Source organism: Dichotomopilus funicola (assembly GCF_033296635.1).
Source record: "Dichotomopilus funicola strain CBS 141.50 unplaced genomic scaffold C8A04scaffold_20, whole genome shotgun sequence".
Classification (NCBI taxonomy): Eukaryota; Fungi; Ascomycota; class Sordariomycetes; order Sordariales; family Chaetomiaceae; genus Dichotomopilus; species Dichotomopilus funicola.
Window position 1 is genome coordinate 372552 of NW_026944041.1, and position 15957 is coordinate 388508.

General features: G+C 56.7%; 3 protein-coding genes across 3 annotated transcripts; 2 read left to right on the forward strand and 1 right to left on the reverse strand.

Moving 5' to 3' along the window:
* Positions 1–1044: 1044 nt before the first annotated feature.
* C8A04DRAFT_11131 (uncharacterized protein) lies at positions 1045–6041 on the forward strand (the record flags this gene model as incomplete). Its single annotated transcript, XM_062776846.1, has 3 exons — positions 1045–1142; positions 1602–1781; positions 1877–6041. 3 exons carry the CDS (start codon positions 1045–1047, stop codon positions 6039–6041), a joined length of 4443 nt encoding a protein of 1480 aa, XP_062638295.1.
* A 1827-nt stretch (positions 6042–7868) lies between these two features.
* On the forward strand, positions 7869–10723 carry C8A04DRAFT_11104 (transcriptional regulator WAR1; the record flags this gene model as incomplete). The annotated part of the gene is made up of 3 exons (XM_062776836.1): positions 7869–9405; positions 9474–10543; positions 10628–10723. Coding segments are annotated over 3 exons (2703 nt in total), but the record flags the coding sequence as incomplete, so codon positions are not given.
* A 1373-nt stretch (positions 10724–12096) lies between these two features.
* On the reverse strand, positions 12097–12933 carry C8A04DRAFT_36278 (uncharacterized protein; the record flags this gene model as incomplete). Its single annotated transcript, XM_062783467.1, has 1 exon — positions 12097–12933. The coding sequence occupies one exon, from the start codon at positions 12931–12933 to the stop codon at positions 12097–12099; it is 837 nt and encodes a 278-aa protein (XP_062638297.1).
* Between the last annotated feature and the right edge of the window lie 3024 nt (positions 12934–15957).

The window sequence follows — 15957 nt, forward strand, 5'->3', positions numbered from 1 at the left end:
ACGAATATGGACAACGGATGGGCTCTGAATGGGGTGCCTGTCGTCTAGTGTACTTGAAGTGATTGACGTTGATGCTGCAGACCGATTGCGGGCAAGAGGTGGGCAGATTCCGCACTTCTCGCTTTGAGTGGAACTCGGAATTACACTGGGGGCAAGGAAGGTTGGGTGGGACCTGCCAGAACTGCCGCCAATTTGGAAGCCCACATGCCTGGAACGGGCCTTTCCCTTCCATGTCTCGCCCCTGCCCCCGGATCTCGCTCGCAGCGGCCTGCCGCAACAGCAATTCAAGTGCCACATTCCATGCTCGGGATCAGACGAAGCGCGCGCTCGGCTGATCACGACTCCCGTCACGACTCACGCAGCACCAGACCCGGAACACCAAGCCACCCAACCTTCCCGGTCTCAGCAGACATTGTGCCGTGCCGGGGCGAACGGAGTAAGTAAATATTGAACTAGCGTTAGCCGGCCGGGCTTGATGTTGACCGACGAGTTTTGCGGACGCAGCTCGATGCACCTGCAGCAATTACTTGCGTGACCTTTCCAAACTCTGTCTTAGCGCCGTGGGTGTGTGCACGTCGCTCGCACTTCCCAGTCGGTTTAAAATTATCGACCCCCCAAGGGACCCATAATTCCTGATCGCCCGCTGACCACGGCGGCGACCCTGCTTTGCTTCGCGCAAGTCGCTGCTCATCGTCGCTCGTTACGCCGGTACGAATATTCCGGCCACTTTTCTCATTTTCCTTTTTGTCCTCGTTTTGCTCTCACCCAGCAGCGCACCACCTACTCTGGCACCCACCCAAAGCCCCTCACTCCGACCGAGTGAGTGCTTGCTTGGCCTTTCAATGAGGTGCGACGCCGGCCCGGGCCTCCCAGAAATCTCGAAACGAAAGCTCCCCACGGCCTGTGTTGGTTGACCTGCCCTGCCCGACTCCTTTGCGGGCCTGTTGCGGACTCAACCCACAGCGACCGACCGACCACATTCGACGGCCTGGCTGGCCACCATCCTCGCCTGCTTCCCATAATCACGCCCGTCGCCTGAGCTCTATGGACTCACCCTTCCAGGACAGCCCTACTATCGGGAGAACGGTACACTACACGGCCAATAGCCCGCCGGCAGTTTCGCCAAACGCCGCAGCCACGAGGTATGGATGAGCCAGCCCTCATATTCCTTTCTTTCCGTTCCTGTTTGATCCCTTCACTCCCCCCCAGCCCCACGTCATGATTGGTCGTCTTTCTTCCTCTCGTCTTCCTCCTCTCCTTCCACCTACGACCGATTCGTTGGGCTTAACTTGGGAATCCGTCATCCCACCTGCTTCCTCGCCCATGCTGCGGTCTCATGTTTGGCGCCTTGCTTGGTCCGACAGCGCCCGAGCAAAGAACTTTATCTCTCTATCTTATCCACGTCGCGGGTTGTTGGGGCCGGGGTAATTGTAGCCAATCTCCACGAGACCTGACGGACAAACCCTCCCGCATTTTTTGCTCCGAGCTACAAGTTGTTGTTCGGCGTCAAAACCTGGCATCTGCCCTGCAGTGCAACGGCTGGGTCACCACTTTGACTGCGGTGCTACAGTACTGACCCAATCGCTGTTGCCCGCTTCCAGGTCGAGACAGGTGCCCGCTAGCCCTCTGTCCATGGACTCGTCGTTTCCCGCGCCTCAGTCTGCCGCCGTTCCACGCATCGTGACCACTGCAGCCCCAGACGACCGCACGCAGCTGTCAGAGAAGACATACCTGGATAGCGATTCCTCTCGAACCACCACGCCCGAGCAGCGAAGCCCTGGGTGCGTCCTTTGTCTGGCGTGCCGGATGTCTCTTTCACGGTCCTGGTGCTCGTGAAAAAATGGACGGATAGGTGCTGACAGTTTGAACGTGACAGACCGTCGCCGTCTCCTAGGTCGCTGAATTTTCCGAATGAAGGCCGCAGCGTCTCTGACCGCAGCGTCTCCAACCCTCTCGTCGCCGCACAACCCCCCGGCGTCTCTCGTTTAAAGCAATCTTCGGCAGCCATGCCTGCCCCGGCGGGTACGCGGGTAGAACCCGTTAAGAACCCCCCACGAACGTCGTCGATCGACTCAGCCATTTCCGTTATTTCCTCGAAATCGAACCTCCAAAAGTCTTCGCAAGATGGCGCCGCCGAGATTGCGCACCTAATCAAGACGGCCGGCAGCGCCGAGGCCGTCATCCAGTATTTGCTCAAGGAGAAGCAGTCGCAATCGCAACAAAATGCGCAGCTCTGGAGGCTGGTGGACAAGCAGCGGTCGATGGTGCTGGGCCTCAAGACGGACCTCGAAAGGGCGTTGAAGGAAAAGGAAAAGTACAGAAAAAAGCTAAAGGAAGTGTTGGGGGTATCCGAGGAGCCATCCGCGCCGTCAATATCCGCCCCAAGCGGGCAAGGAGTGGGCGCGAGGGCAGTTCCCATCGCTGCTAGCGCTTCACCAAGGGACCAGGAGTTTGAAGTTCCCTTGTCACCCAAAACCGTCGACTCGGATGATGCCAAACATTCGCCCATCGACGTCTCGATGGCGCCTTACCCTATCACTCCGCCAGCGCACCAAGTGACCCTTCCAAGAGATGCCCGCTCGGCCGTTCGAGACGCACTCGACCCGTCGCACACGATGCCCCGGCCAAGCGAACATGCGCTAGATCAGTTCGATCACGATGCCCAGGAGCAGGAGGCGGAAGCGGCCGCAAAGAAAGTGGAGGGGACCAAGGACCTCCCCATCATGATGAACATCCCGCCCTCTCGTAAGGCGCCTAGCGAACCGCCCCGGATGCGGCCGCCGCAACCACCAGGACCACCACCGGAGCGCTCACCTCGGCCGGACGACGGTGCTTCTAAGTTCCCTCCGCCCCCTGCGCCCCCACCACGGAAACCCCCTCCGGCGCCACTGCACCTGAAGAATGCAAAGCCCAAGCCTAAAGTTGCCCACGACGAAGACCCGGAGACCGACACTGACTACGACCATATCCTCGATGTTGATGAGCTCAAGCCATCCAACGACCGCAGAGGACGTAGGAGAACGCGAGAGGAGGACGAGCGCGAGCGGGCGCTTATCGCTAGGAAGGAGGCCGAGATGCGCAGTTTGTCTAAGAAGAGCAAACAGAGCAGCAGCCGTGCGGCTGGGGACAAGGCACAAATGCCCTTGCCAGCGCCTACGCTCGCGCCCGCGCCGGCTGGCCCCAGGGCGGTCCAGACTACCAAGCAGGTTGCTTCTCGCGAGCCGGCTTCTCTTGCCGGCGTCCTGAACGGTACTCCTGAAGTTCGAACAATCCCCGCGCCGTTGATGAGTCCCGGCTTACCGTCGAGTCCTCGGCCGAACATGTCTATGACATCCCCGATGACCTCCCCTCCTCTTTCTCCGCTAGGTGTCGGCAACTTCCCCAGTGTCCCGCTATCACCCCGCCCCCCACGGGCGCCGATTCCGCTGCCTCTCAACACGCCTCTTCAGACACCCTCCCCTGCGGGTGACAATTTGGTGCTTAAGTCGCCTAGGTCGCTCAATGTCGTAAGGCAAGGCGAGCAAGGGTATGCCACGCCGAGCCCGACCAAGTCCAGCGCTACCGACAGCCCAGTGGAGCGGAACAAGGTCTACAAGGGCTTCGTGACGGACGAATATCCCGACTTGCTCCTCCCCCCTAACGCTCTCCCGTCCATTGATATTCGGGTTGCCTCGTCCCGTATGAAGCCGTCTCGGGCCAGCTTGATCTCGCTGACACAGCTGGAAGAGGACCCGGTTTTCACGCTGGCCGTGTACTCCAGGGCGGATGGTGGTGAGCTCTGGCGTATCGAGAAAGATTCTGCGTCGTTGGCCAAGCTGGACCATCGACTGAAGCAGTGCTCGGCCTTCACGGCCAGAACGCCTGACCGATCGCTATTTAGTGGTCACGCGCCGGCTAAGCTCGATGCCCGGCGCATTGCGCTCAACCACTACCTGGACGAATTGTTGAATACACAGTTGGACAACGCCACGGCGCTCGAGCTTTGCAAGTACCTATCGACCAGCACCCTTCCGCCCAACGCAGACGAGATCGGCACTGGGACTGGTGAACAAACTACCGAGTCACAGAGAGTTGGACCCGGCGGTCGGCCGTTCCGCAACGGCTATCTCACCAAGCGGGGCAAGAACTTTGGGGGCTGGAAGGCTCGCTATTTCGTCCTTGACGGCCCACACCTAAAGTATTACGAGACCCCTGGCGGTGCCCATCTCGGCACCATCAAGCTTCAGAGGGCGCAGATTGGCAAGCAAGCGCACCAAGCCAACGAAGGCACCCCTACCCAGAATTCCGCCGCGGAGGAGGGTGATAATCAGTATCGCCACGCCTTTTTGATTCTGGAGCCCAAGAAGAAGGATCCCAGCAGTGTGACCAAGCACGTGTTGTGCGCAGAGAGCGACCAAGAACGCGACCGATGGGTTGAGGCTTTGCTCCGCTGGATCGATTACCGGGATCCCGAAGACGAAGACCATCCCACCAAGAAGGATTCTGCCCAAGAGCGGAATGTTGAGCGTGGCAACGCTAAGAAGAGAGGGCAGCCGCAAGCTAAGCAGCCAACGGCGGGCGCCGACGACAATTTGATCGGGGTTAGCTACGAAGCCACCAAGCAAGGCAATACGCCGCACCAGGGAGCGCCAACCAAGGGGAAGCAAGGCGGACAACAGGACCAGGAGTCCACCCACAGCCAGTCAACGACGTCTTCCTACACCATTTCCGCCCCGCGGGACCCGCAAGTGATTTCACACACGGAGCCGCTGGGTAGTAAGCTTGGCATGGGCCTCTCGGCGCCGACGCAGGAGGAGAAGAAGGCGAGGAAGCGGAGCTTCTTCGGTTTCGGCCCCAAGACCAGGACATCGAGCGACGGCCAAGACTCGCTTTTCGGAAGTGAAGGCGGAGGCTCTTTGCCAACGGGTCAATACCACGGTCCCCTCCGACAGGTCTTTGGCGCTACATTGGCGGAGGCAGTTCGGTACAACGCCCCCGTAGACGTGCGGGTCCCATTGCCCGCAGTTGTCTACCGGTGTATCCAGTATCTGGATGCCAAGGATGCTGTCTCGGAAGAAGGTATCTTCCGACTTAGCGGGTCAAACCTGGTCATCAAGCAACTCAGGGAGCGGTTCAACGTTGAGGGCGATATCGACCTGCTCAATGATGGGCAGTACCACGACATTCACGCCATCGCTTCGCTCCTGAAGATGTATCTCCGCGAGCTACCGACCACGATCCTGACCAACGACCTCCGTACCCAATTCATCACCGTGACAGAGATGACGAACCACAAGGAGAAGATGGGAGCGCTGGCCGAGCTTGTGGAGCGCCTGCCACAGGCGAACGCAGCACTGCTCAAGTATCTAATCTCATTCCTGATCAAGATCATCGACAATGCGGGCGTGAACAAGATGACGGTGCGCAATGTCGGGATCGTGTTCTCACCCACTCTCAACATCCCGGCGCCTGTGTTTGCCATGTTCTTGCAAAACTATGAGGTCATCTTTAGGATCGACCCCTCCAACTACGAGCTGCCCGTGACGGAACCCGAATTTGCGCAGGAACGGCGGCCCTCGTTACCCTCTTCCTTCCAGGAGCGCCGGCCATCGGAAGGACGGCCGTCAACCTCACATAGTGATTCCCCCCACAGGCAGCGCCTGATGGAGTCAATAGATTCGCAGGCCAGCCGGAGCACGCCGACGCCACCGCCCATGTCAATGCAACAAGTGGCACAGATGAATGCGGCGACCCTGCACTCAAGGAGCACACCCACACCGCCTCCTCAGCGGCCGATGAACCACGACATGAGTGGTGGTGGTGGTAGTCACACGTCGATGCGGCCGGCGTACGAGACCGGCTTCCCTGTGCCCCCAAACTTTGATCCCAACCAAGTGGGCCGGCGTGCCAGCCCTGCGTTCGAACGGCCGGCATATGAGAACGGGCTCACCCCAGCACCGTATGAGCAGCCGTACCGCAACCGACGTGAGAGCGCCATGTTTATGGGTTCGCTAAGCCAACAGCCCTCGAAGAGCCGGCTTCGTGAGGAGGCTCAGTACTAAGGCGACCACCTTTTTGGTTTTGTTTGGACCTTCACTTCGTTCAAAAAATCAACCATTCTCGGCATATTCTTAACGACACCGAGTTTCCGTACCCTCCGTTACTTTTATGTTTTGCGCCTTTTTCATACCAAAAGATACCACCTCATCCATTCGACAATTCCATTCGGCATTTTCCTTTTCCGATTCTCGCCAGCTACCCTTACGACTAGGGGATTTCTTTCTTTCTCTTCAGAAATGATGCCTCCGCCTTTCTCTACCTCATCATTCCGAATTACACCGCACGAACATGTACGATTTTATTGAAACGAGCGAGCTATACGAGCCCAACATGTTGCGCACACATACACGAATGCACATCGTGGATGCCGAGAAATATCTCCGCGGAAAACAAACACTCACGTCACGCCGCATCCCATCATTTTTTTACGCATACCATAACACTTCTACGCTCACATTTTACGTTCAACATACACACAATGTTTCCCTCTGATTTTCATCTTGATTGTTGGTATGGGAGAAAGAGGGATGGCGAGAGAAAGCTACTTTACCTGATCCGGGTAGTCATTAGCTGGGAGTTCATAGTCGGGCTGGGTTTGACGCTTCTCAGCTGGTTGTGTTGGTACTTGGTACTTGTTTTTTTCGGGGGAAGGACGCCGGTCACTGCACAGCTTGTTCACTAACTACACTACGAGTTTCCTTTTACGCTCTTGGCCTCTATTTCCCTTTTGGGCCTTCTCAAATCTTTCTCTCGCTTTTCGTTTCATTTCTCTCCCTTCACGTCGATTCTGCAGCGCAGCGGAGGAGATACCAAATTTGTTTCACGTGGATGTTTGCTGAATCTGGGGCTGTTGGGATGTAAGCTGTATCTGTACAGACCTACGTAACTGTCTAATATGGTAAATTATGGCTATTGAATGTGCTTGTGTGCGTGTGCTTGATATGGAGAGAGTTTGGATTTTTTGGATATTGATTTCGGCTTTCGTCGCTGTTGACTCTCACGAAGTCCCGATGTCACGAGACACGACCGGCGCTTTCCCCATTCGGGATACCAATTGGTGAACCTCGTCGGCTCGGCTGCACGTGCCGCGATGTGGCACTGCCATGCACGGCAATTCAGGCCAGCCAATGATACTAAAGTCAGTGGGCCCGAACCCCCACAGGGTCGGATACATCGGTTCTTCCCGGCCGTCTTCCCCCAAGCGCAGGGCTCTTTCCATCGGACATCGGCCATCACCACCACCGTGTGCCGACGCAAATCGAACGAGATTGGAAGTCGTGCATGCAAGAGCAACTATGGACGCTGTCGATCCAGCGCTCCGCTCTACCCACCCTTCCTCCTTTTCTTCTTCTGTTTCTACTTCCAATCCTTCAAAAGCTACCAACTCTGCGGTGGATACGAACGGCCCAAACGCAAACGCAAACGCCAATACCACAACCACCACCAAGACCACGGCCGCTGCTGCTACTGCCGTCGCTGCATCTTCGACCACCACTACCACCACCACACACGATCGTACCCACCGTCAACGGGATTACACCACCACCACCCCGCGTTCTCACACCGACTCCGCCTCCAACACCGGTTCGAATAATCTCCCTCACCAGACCCACAGCGACGACGAGCACGAGCACGACGACCATGACGATGACGACGATGACGATGACGTCGACGACCACGACCACGACCATCGCACGGGCACCAGCACCAGCGGCCCGAGCCCTACGGCCCACCCCACAACTAGCAACGGAAACGCCGGCGGCGGTAGCACACCGTTAGACTCTGCCTCGTCTCTCCACGACCCCAACAACCCGAACAACCCCAACAACAAGAAACCGCGCGCCTGCGAGTCCTGCCGCGGTCTCAAGGTGCGGTGCGACCCGGCTGATCCGGCTGATCCGGATGGGCCGTGCCGGCGGTGTTTGAAGGGGAAGAGGGCGTGTGTGGTCACGCAGCCGACAAGGAAGAGGCAGAAGAAGACGGATAGTCGGGTCGCGGAGTTGGAGAAGAAGATTGATGCTTTGACGGCAGGGCTGGCGGCGAGGCATGGGGTTGGTGGTGGAGGAGGAGGAGGTGCGGGTGCGGGTGCGGGTGCAGGTGGCGGTGGTGGTGGTGCTGGGGGTTTGGGGAGTGGGAGTGGGAGGAGTATTGTTATGGGGGTTGGGGTTGGGCCTGGGGCTGGCGCTGGTATGGCTATGGGGATGGGGGGAGGGGGTACGTATGATGGGGGCCCGAGTGGGTGGGATAGGGAGGCGGAGGTTGTGAGGTATCCTCCGTCTCCGGCCGCTGCGTTGTCTCCTCATCCTCGCACTCTTCCTCCTCCTTCTCTCCCTCCTTTACCACCGCCTTCATCGCTGCATCAGGGGCCACCATCCGTTGCACGGACGCCATCGGGATCGACGGTCGCGGGAACGCCGGCTCTTCAGGGAGGTATTGCCGGGATCAAGAGGAAGCTGGACGACCGCCGGGATTCTACGGAGAATGCTTCCCCTGCTGGGATCGCGGCACGTGATCCTCCGTCGTTAAGTGAACCCGCTAGGGAACAGCAGCCGGATGTTGTTGAGAGGGGCATCTTGACTATGGGCACGGCTGGCGAGTTGTTCCTGCGCTATGTCAATAGGATGTGCCCTCATCTGCCGGGCGTGGTGCTGGCGCCTGGCATGACGGTCGCGGAGCTCCGAGCCTCCCAACCGACCCTGTTCCTGTCTGTTATGGCAACCGCAGCATCCGAGCTGCCCGCCCTGCAGCGGACTTTAACCAAAGAGCTGATGCAGGTGTTTGCCGACCGCATCATTGTCCACGGTGGAAAGAGCCTCGAGCTCGTACAGGCCCTGACGGTGGCCGTGATCTGGTACTGGCCGCCTGAGCGCTTCGAAGAGCTCAAGTTCTACCAGCTCGTGCACATCGCAGCCGTCATGGCCATCGAGATCGGTCTTGGCAGGAAAAAGCCGGCCAAAAGCGGGTTTAGGAAACATATCTCGTATGCCTGGCGCGACCACCCCCTGCGCAAGCCGCCTCCGCCGGATCCAACGACAATCGAAGGCCGTCGCACCTGGTTGACCTGTTACTTTATGACTACTAACACCGCTATGGCGCTGCACCGGCCCAATCTCCTCCGCTGGACGCCGTTCATGGCGGAATGTGTCGAGATTCTCCAGTCGTCTCCTGAAGCTGCGCCTACGGACAAGTACCTCTGCCACTTGGTGATGTCTCATAAGGTCGCCGAGGATGTCAGCATTCACTTTTCGATGGATGATCCGATGTCGACGCCTAATCTGGCGGAAGCCCGAACGCAGTATGTGTTGAAGGGGTTGGAGCGTGACCTTGAAAAATGTTGCGCTGCGGTTCCGAAACTGATGCAGCAGCGTATGTCTTTGTACCTTGTTCCTATTGCTTTGATTAGTTTTGGATGATTTGGCTAACACGTGGCGTAGCATCCCTGCGAATGGGCTTCCATGTTATCAGCCTGTACATGCACGAAGTCGCAACCTACAGTGATACCCCTGACGATGGCAAGCTTCATCCTAGCGAAACACAGCTTGGCACGGGCGGTCCCCTCACTAGTGCCCATATCGACGCCCTGACATCCTGCCTTGCCGCTATCGAGGGCATTTTCGAGGTGTTCCTGTCACTCGAAGTACAAACCGTCCGCTGCCTGCCGGTCTTCAACTTCGTACGGGTCGCCTACGCGGTTGTGGTCCTGATTAAACTGTATTTCGCCGCGGCGTCACCCAAAGGTGAACTTGGCAAGGTCATCAATCCTGACGATATGAAGGTCGAGCAGCACCTCGACCGCATGCTGGAACACTTCCGTGCTACTGCTGCGGAAGACAGGAGTCGGCCAGCAGCCAAGTTCCTCGTCGTGCTCGTCATGATCCGCTCCTGGTTCCACAAACAGAAGCAGAACCAAGCCCCCGGCGCTGGTCCCGATGCTACGCCAGCAGCCGGCCCGTCGTGCGCATATATGCGTCCGACCGCCGGTGAACGGAGCAATTCCGCACCTCTACCCCACCCACGCCCGCCGGGGCAAGACTATTCCACGGCCACCGCCAGCACGCCGCTCGAGGTCCTCTCCGAACTTGCAACCAACAACTCCGCAGCTGCCGCCACCAGCGGCCCTCGTCGGCCAGGCACCGCCGGCGACCTACTCCACCCCCTGAGCCATTCCCCCGCCCCAGGTTCAGGATCCTCCTGGCTGAACAACACCGGCAGCAACAACAACAACACCAAGTCCCAAACCATGTACAACCCCACCAACAACAACACCTCCCCCGGCCCACCCGCCAGCACCAGCAACAGCACCGCCGGCGCTTACGTATCCAACAACATAACCCCCGGACAACAACAACTCATCTCCAACCTCTCCTTCCCCTGGCTCACCAACGCCTTCTCCTCCGGTGCCCCCGACGTCGACTACGATTACTCCAACTTCGGTAACGGGTTCGCACAGGCTTTGGATATGACCCTGGGCGGGTTCTTGGATGGGGGGTTGGGCGGGGAGGATGTGTTTGCCGGGTTTCCTATGCCGCAGGCGAGTGGGGATGGTAGGGGAGGTGCCGGGGGAGGTGGGGGAGGTGGACAGCAGCAGACGCATGGGCAACAGCAGCAGGGGTGGTATCCGCCTATGGGGGCTGGGTTGGATGCGATGGGGGCTGCGGGGTCGGGGGGAGGGTTTGGGTTTTAGGGATTCAGTGATTAAGATGTGGAATAGGAGGGTGTTGTGATGAGGCGATGTGATGTTGGTAAATGGGATGTTGTAAGGGGTGTTGTTGTTGTTGTTGTTGTTGTTGTTGTTGTTGTTGTTGTTGTGGAAGGTGTATGATATTTTTGGATATTGGGTTGTCAGGTTGGCTCTCTCTCTCTCTCTCTGTGGGTCGGCGTTATGGGTGGGCGATGTAGGAGTAGTATGAACTGGGACGAAGATGATCAAGCTTGTACAAACATGTTTGCTTGTTAGCGCATTTTACAACAGCATATTGACTCCCCCATTTACTCTTATCGATCGTGTTCAGTCCTCTCCAGCCATATTCGTCATGTAACATCTCGCACGCTAACCTGACTTTTCGTATGTAGCAACAGCTACTGCGGCAACACCGCCACAACACAGAAATGGATGACAACTTTGGCAGGAGTAGGAATTGCACTTGTACATGTATAGGCATCAGGGACGGAAATATATATTTGCTTGTTAAAGCATTGGTAGCACGTTGGGTCCCAAAGACTCTTATCAGGTCCATTCACTCACGTAACATGGTAGCTCCCGAAAATGAATAATCTTGACAATAACAAAAATTACAACAGAAAAGCGTCAAATTCAGCTTGGAACGGCTAAATCAAAAGAATCATTTTTGGATATGCCATTCTCAGGTTTGATCCGCCCATGTCCCTTTCTTAATCCGTAGCCAGCCAGCACCAGCCACAACAGTAGTTACAAAGTAAAAAGCAAGTAGCAACATCAACGATAACAACCAAGGCCCGAAAAACAATAAAGTTCGAAACCCTAATCGTACAAGACAAGACAGTACCGAATAACAACACACAATTTGAAAAGTTGCGCCTCATCCCTCGCAGTTTGGAAATTGCCTCGCTGATGTTTCTTCCCCATCCATCTCAGTCTGTGTGAATTTGATGAGAACCGACTGCCCGCCCGCTAATACGAAGATTCGCCAACCTGTGATATCCCCCTCGGCCCTTCCTTAGCATGAAATGGTATTCCCCGGGACAGTAACGTCCGCATAACTCCGTTGCCTGCTTGCTCCCTACTCGCCGACCTAATTTGACGAGTATTCGGTTTGCTTGCAAAGTCCCGATTCCCCGTTGCCACTAAAAGAAGGGGAAAAAAACACTCGCCACAACGCCTGGAGCAGAAACGACTGGAAAGCACTCCAACCGACCCTGTCAATCATCGCAAAACGAGAAACGCCAGAAGAAGATTCCCAGAAAATTGATATGATGTAGAAACGACAGCCACATAGCAATGCTTACGCATAGTAGGCGTATGGCAAGCGTGTGGGAAGGGAAGAGCCCAATACAGACTTAGATCTTGGTCAACTTGATCTAGTCCATGTAGAAGTCGCCCTTTAGAATCCTCTCCTGGAAGGCGTCGGGCTTCTGGGGCGCCCGGGCCCGGGGAGGCTGAGCCGGGGGCGCCGGCATTTCGGAGACAGACTTGGCCCGGTCATGGCGAGGGCTGGCGGGCGGGGGCGCAGCGGCCCGAGGAGGAGAGTTGTTGACGCCCGAGCTGAATGAGAACGAAGGCCGAGGGCCAGAGGCTACGGTGCTTTCGGCGCGGGACCTAAGCTGATCGGACCAGTTGAAGCCTTGGTCTGATCGAGCGGAAGGAGGGAAGTCAGCTCCTGTTTGGGGCTGGTTTGCAGTGCTTGCCTGGGAAGATAGTTTCCCCCACGTGTAATTGCCAACGCTGGACGAGAGCGGGGGCGTGGGTGGACTACCACGGGCGGTGCTGTTGCGACGGATCGTCTGGGGCTGCCTACCATTGTTGCCAGACGCGCTACCGTTCCGAGCGCCTCGCATGGCTTGGGCAGTACCAAAGCTCATCCGGCGGGAGAAAGGTGTGATGGGTGTAGTGCGGGTGCTGTCTTCGTCCTCAATGGCATTTTCGTCAATCGAATCTGGGTTGATAGATAGACTGCCGCGACGGAAAAGCGCCGAAGTGTTCGTCGGAGACGTGCCCGAAAGGCCCAATGTAGTAACCGATAGCCGCCGGCGTTGGTCCGCATTCGACGTCAGGGGAGTCGGGAAGGAATTGGTCGGCGGTTGCGATACCGAGTTGTTGCGAAATAGGTTGGTGAAGGCGCTGGAGGTGATGGAGCCGCGGCGCTGCCGAGCAAGGTCGTTGGCATTCGCCCCCGAGTTGCCGGTATCAGAAGACATGGCGAAGGAGGACGACGCGATGATGGGAATGGAGGAGGAAAACGGGGTATCAAGACTAGTAGTGGCTTTGATGAGGCTGGATGTAAAATTTGCAAGTCGCGATGCTGCGGTACGTTGAAGGTATGAGTCGTGGTTTTGTGTTCGCTTATGTTGGGAATTGGGCTTTGGTTGATGTTGGAATGTTCAAATGCGAAAGGTATGTGTTTTTCGTGAGGTTTCAGAAAATGGGCTCGATACAAAGAGGGCTGGAACGCAAGTTGAAGTAACTAGCAAATCCCTCCCCCGATTTAAGCTTCTAGGAAGACTTCTTTGAATTGAGTTCCAAGAGAAATTGGGGACAGCGAAGGGACGTCTGGTAGTCCGTCCAAAGCTTCTTTTGTGATGCTGGAGAGCAGTCCGCCGCTGGTCTGGGCCCAGGCCGGCCGGGATGCGGGGTGTCTCTCTGACGCAGGTACTGACTCGATTGATGCGATTTGGACTTGTCACGGGGCGATATTCTGGGGAAAAGGGAGTTGAAGAGATAAGGAACGAGGAAGGAGGAAGTGGGCACGAGGGTCTCAATAAAAAGAATTGGAAAGAGCAATGTCAACTTCTTCCTGGCTGCTTGCTGCAGGGCCGCAGTTGCTCTTTGGAACGTCCTGAAGCAGATCATCCCCCACTTGCCCCAGAACCATTGCGGAATGCCGCATTGCTGGCGGCCTTCAGGGACGTGATTGGTTGCCTTTCGTCAGAGTGGGGCAAATAGGAGGCGGTTGTCCAATGAAAAGCGCAGATTGCCTGCTCCGTCCGGGATTTTTGGGAGGGTGCAACCCCGGTCCGGATCGTTGAGGGTGTGAAGCCAAGCTCTGGCTTCGACGTCAGAGACCCACCTTGGAAGGCGCGTCCAATCGTACCATATGCGGGGTAACAAACCGGCCCACACGGCCCTGGACTAAGAGAGAGTCAGCCAGGGCGTTGAAAAGCAATGGGTTTGCCACAACACCCCCCTGAAGAGGAGAGCGTTGAGCACGGAGTGCGATGTGCACGTGGCCGTTTGGCCATCTTTTCTTTTCTGAGAAAAAGCATTGTCGAAGAAGGCGCGTTCTTCCAAGTTCCGGCTGAGCCGTTGGTCCTGAGGGGCGCGGAGCGTCGTCTTGGCATCGCGGCACCAGGAGATCAATTCGAGCTTAAACCAAATCAAGCCTGCAAGGAAATGGAGTTTACCGCCAAAACGTCAAACCTGTCCCTGTCGATACACTCCACGTCTGTTGCCATTCGCCAGCCCGCCACAGCTTATTAACCTTCATATGTACACCTTGCATCTTGCCACGGACGATGGGGTATCTGATGGGATCTGCGCTCTCTTTCAACGACGATCCTGACAAGAGGTCTCGGAGCGTAGGACCCCCGATTTCGCTCCCTTCCCCCTTCCATCTCCGGAATAAGACATAGAGACGTGTCCGGCCATCGTATCAGTGCGTCTACACTAAGCCACAGGCCTGCCGTAGCTTCGACTTGCGCAGATCGGGCATGCGAGCATCTAACAAGGGTGCTGCCCAAGCAACGGTGGGTCTGGTACCGGTGTTGCCTTGAGCCAACCACCTCGCCCTCATTGTTTCCCTTCGTGAACTAGTTCCTTAGCTCCCGGTCTTGGCTGGATGCATCTATCGGCTGGGCGGACGCGCCCTTGAGTCCGACTAACTCCAGCGACATGGTGAATGCCTGCATCTCGCATCCCTTCGGGAGCTGAGAGGAACGTGCAGCAGCTTACCGGATTGACACATCGTCAGGTTGCCAACGAGATCTGGCCAATTCTGTGTCTCAGAGATAAAGCTAGCAGTATTTCAGCATCAGCCGTTGGCCAATGGCTCAGTTTCCTATATTGGCACGGATCTGGCAAACGTCTGCGAGCATTAAGTGGGGGACAAGCCTCACGAGATTGGCGAGCGGGGAGGTTGTATCAGCGGCTGCATCTGTTCCCCCTCAATCCTTAAGTTACTAACGAACCTCCTGCATCGAATCAGGTCTCGTAGCCAAAGAAGAAAGACGCGTGGCGACACAGGAAATAACGGAACGGGGTCTGATGGTGTCTTCGAGCAAGCGAGAGGAACTCTCAACCCTCCAACCTCGCACACTCCCCCCCATCGACGGCCATGTGCCACCCACACTGCATCATCGTCGCTCTTCGTAGCGTCACCGTAGGCAGGAACTCTGCGAAACTGTCTCGTGATTTCCTGGGCGCCGACATTCCCCACGCTGTGCAACAAAAGAGGGGCAGGCTGGTTCAGGAGGGGCAACCGTTACACGTCGTTCTCTGGCAATCATGTCTGAACTTTGATGTCCGAGGGCAACTACAGGAAGTCACCAGCACGACATCAAAATGCTTCCCCGCACCAAAGCGATGCTTGCACGGCGGCCGTGTTATTGCCTAGAAACTTTCTGTTTCTCTACCTAAGTCCCAAAGCAAGAGCGGGAACAACCAGCGGCTCCTCACACGAGCACCTTAACAAGTTCGAACCATCAAACCAACCTGTAGCGCCCGCAAATAATCCCTTCCAGCTCCCACCTCCATTCCCTGCTTTACATACGTAGCAGCCATCACGATCGAAACCATCGGTCGCCCATCGTCCGGAGATTCGGCCCAGACCCTCGTTACATCAACGACCTACACACCACACCACACCCTCCTCCCCCACCAATCCACTTTTATCCTGCTGCATTCCCTCCCCTCGTCCCACACTCGCATGCAGCGAGTCGTGCCCCAGACCGGTGAAACGGCAGTGAGAACCCAAAATGTGGATAGCGTTTTATAGTACATGCATACCCTCATACGATATCGATGTAGTGTCCTGCCCGGCCTTTTCTTTGTCAACCAACCAATTGTTCGTTATGAACGGCCTATCATGTAAGGGTGGTGCATGTAGGGATTCTCCCTCCTCGCTAAGAGAAGCGCCGAGTTCTCGTGTGGTATGATCTTCGCTGTTGTCGACGTTGATAGCTGATCGTTCGAACTACGTACATTGTAGGGAGGAATCGCGGGTCTTC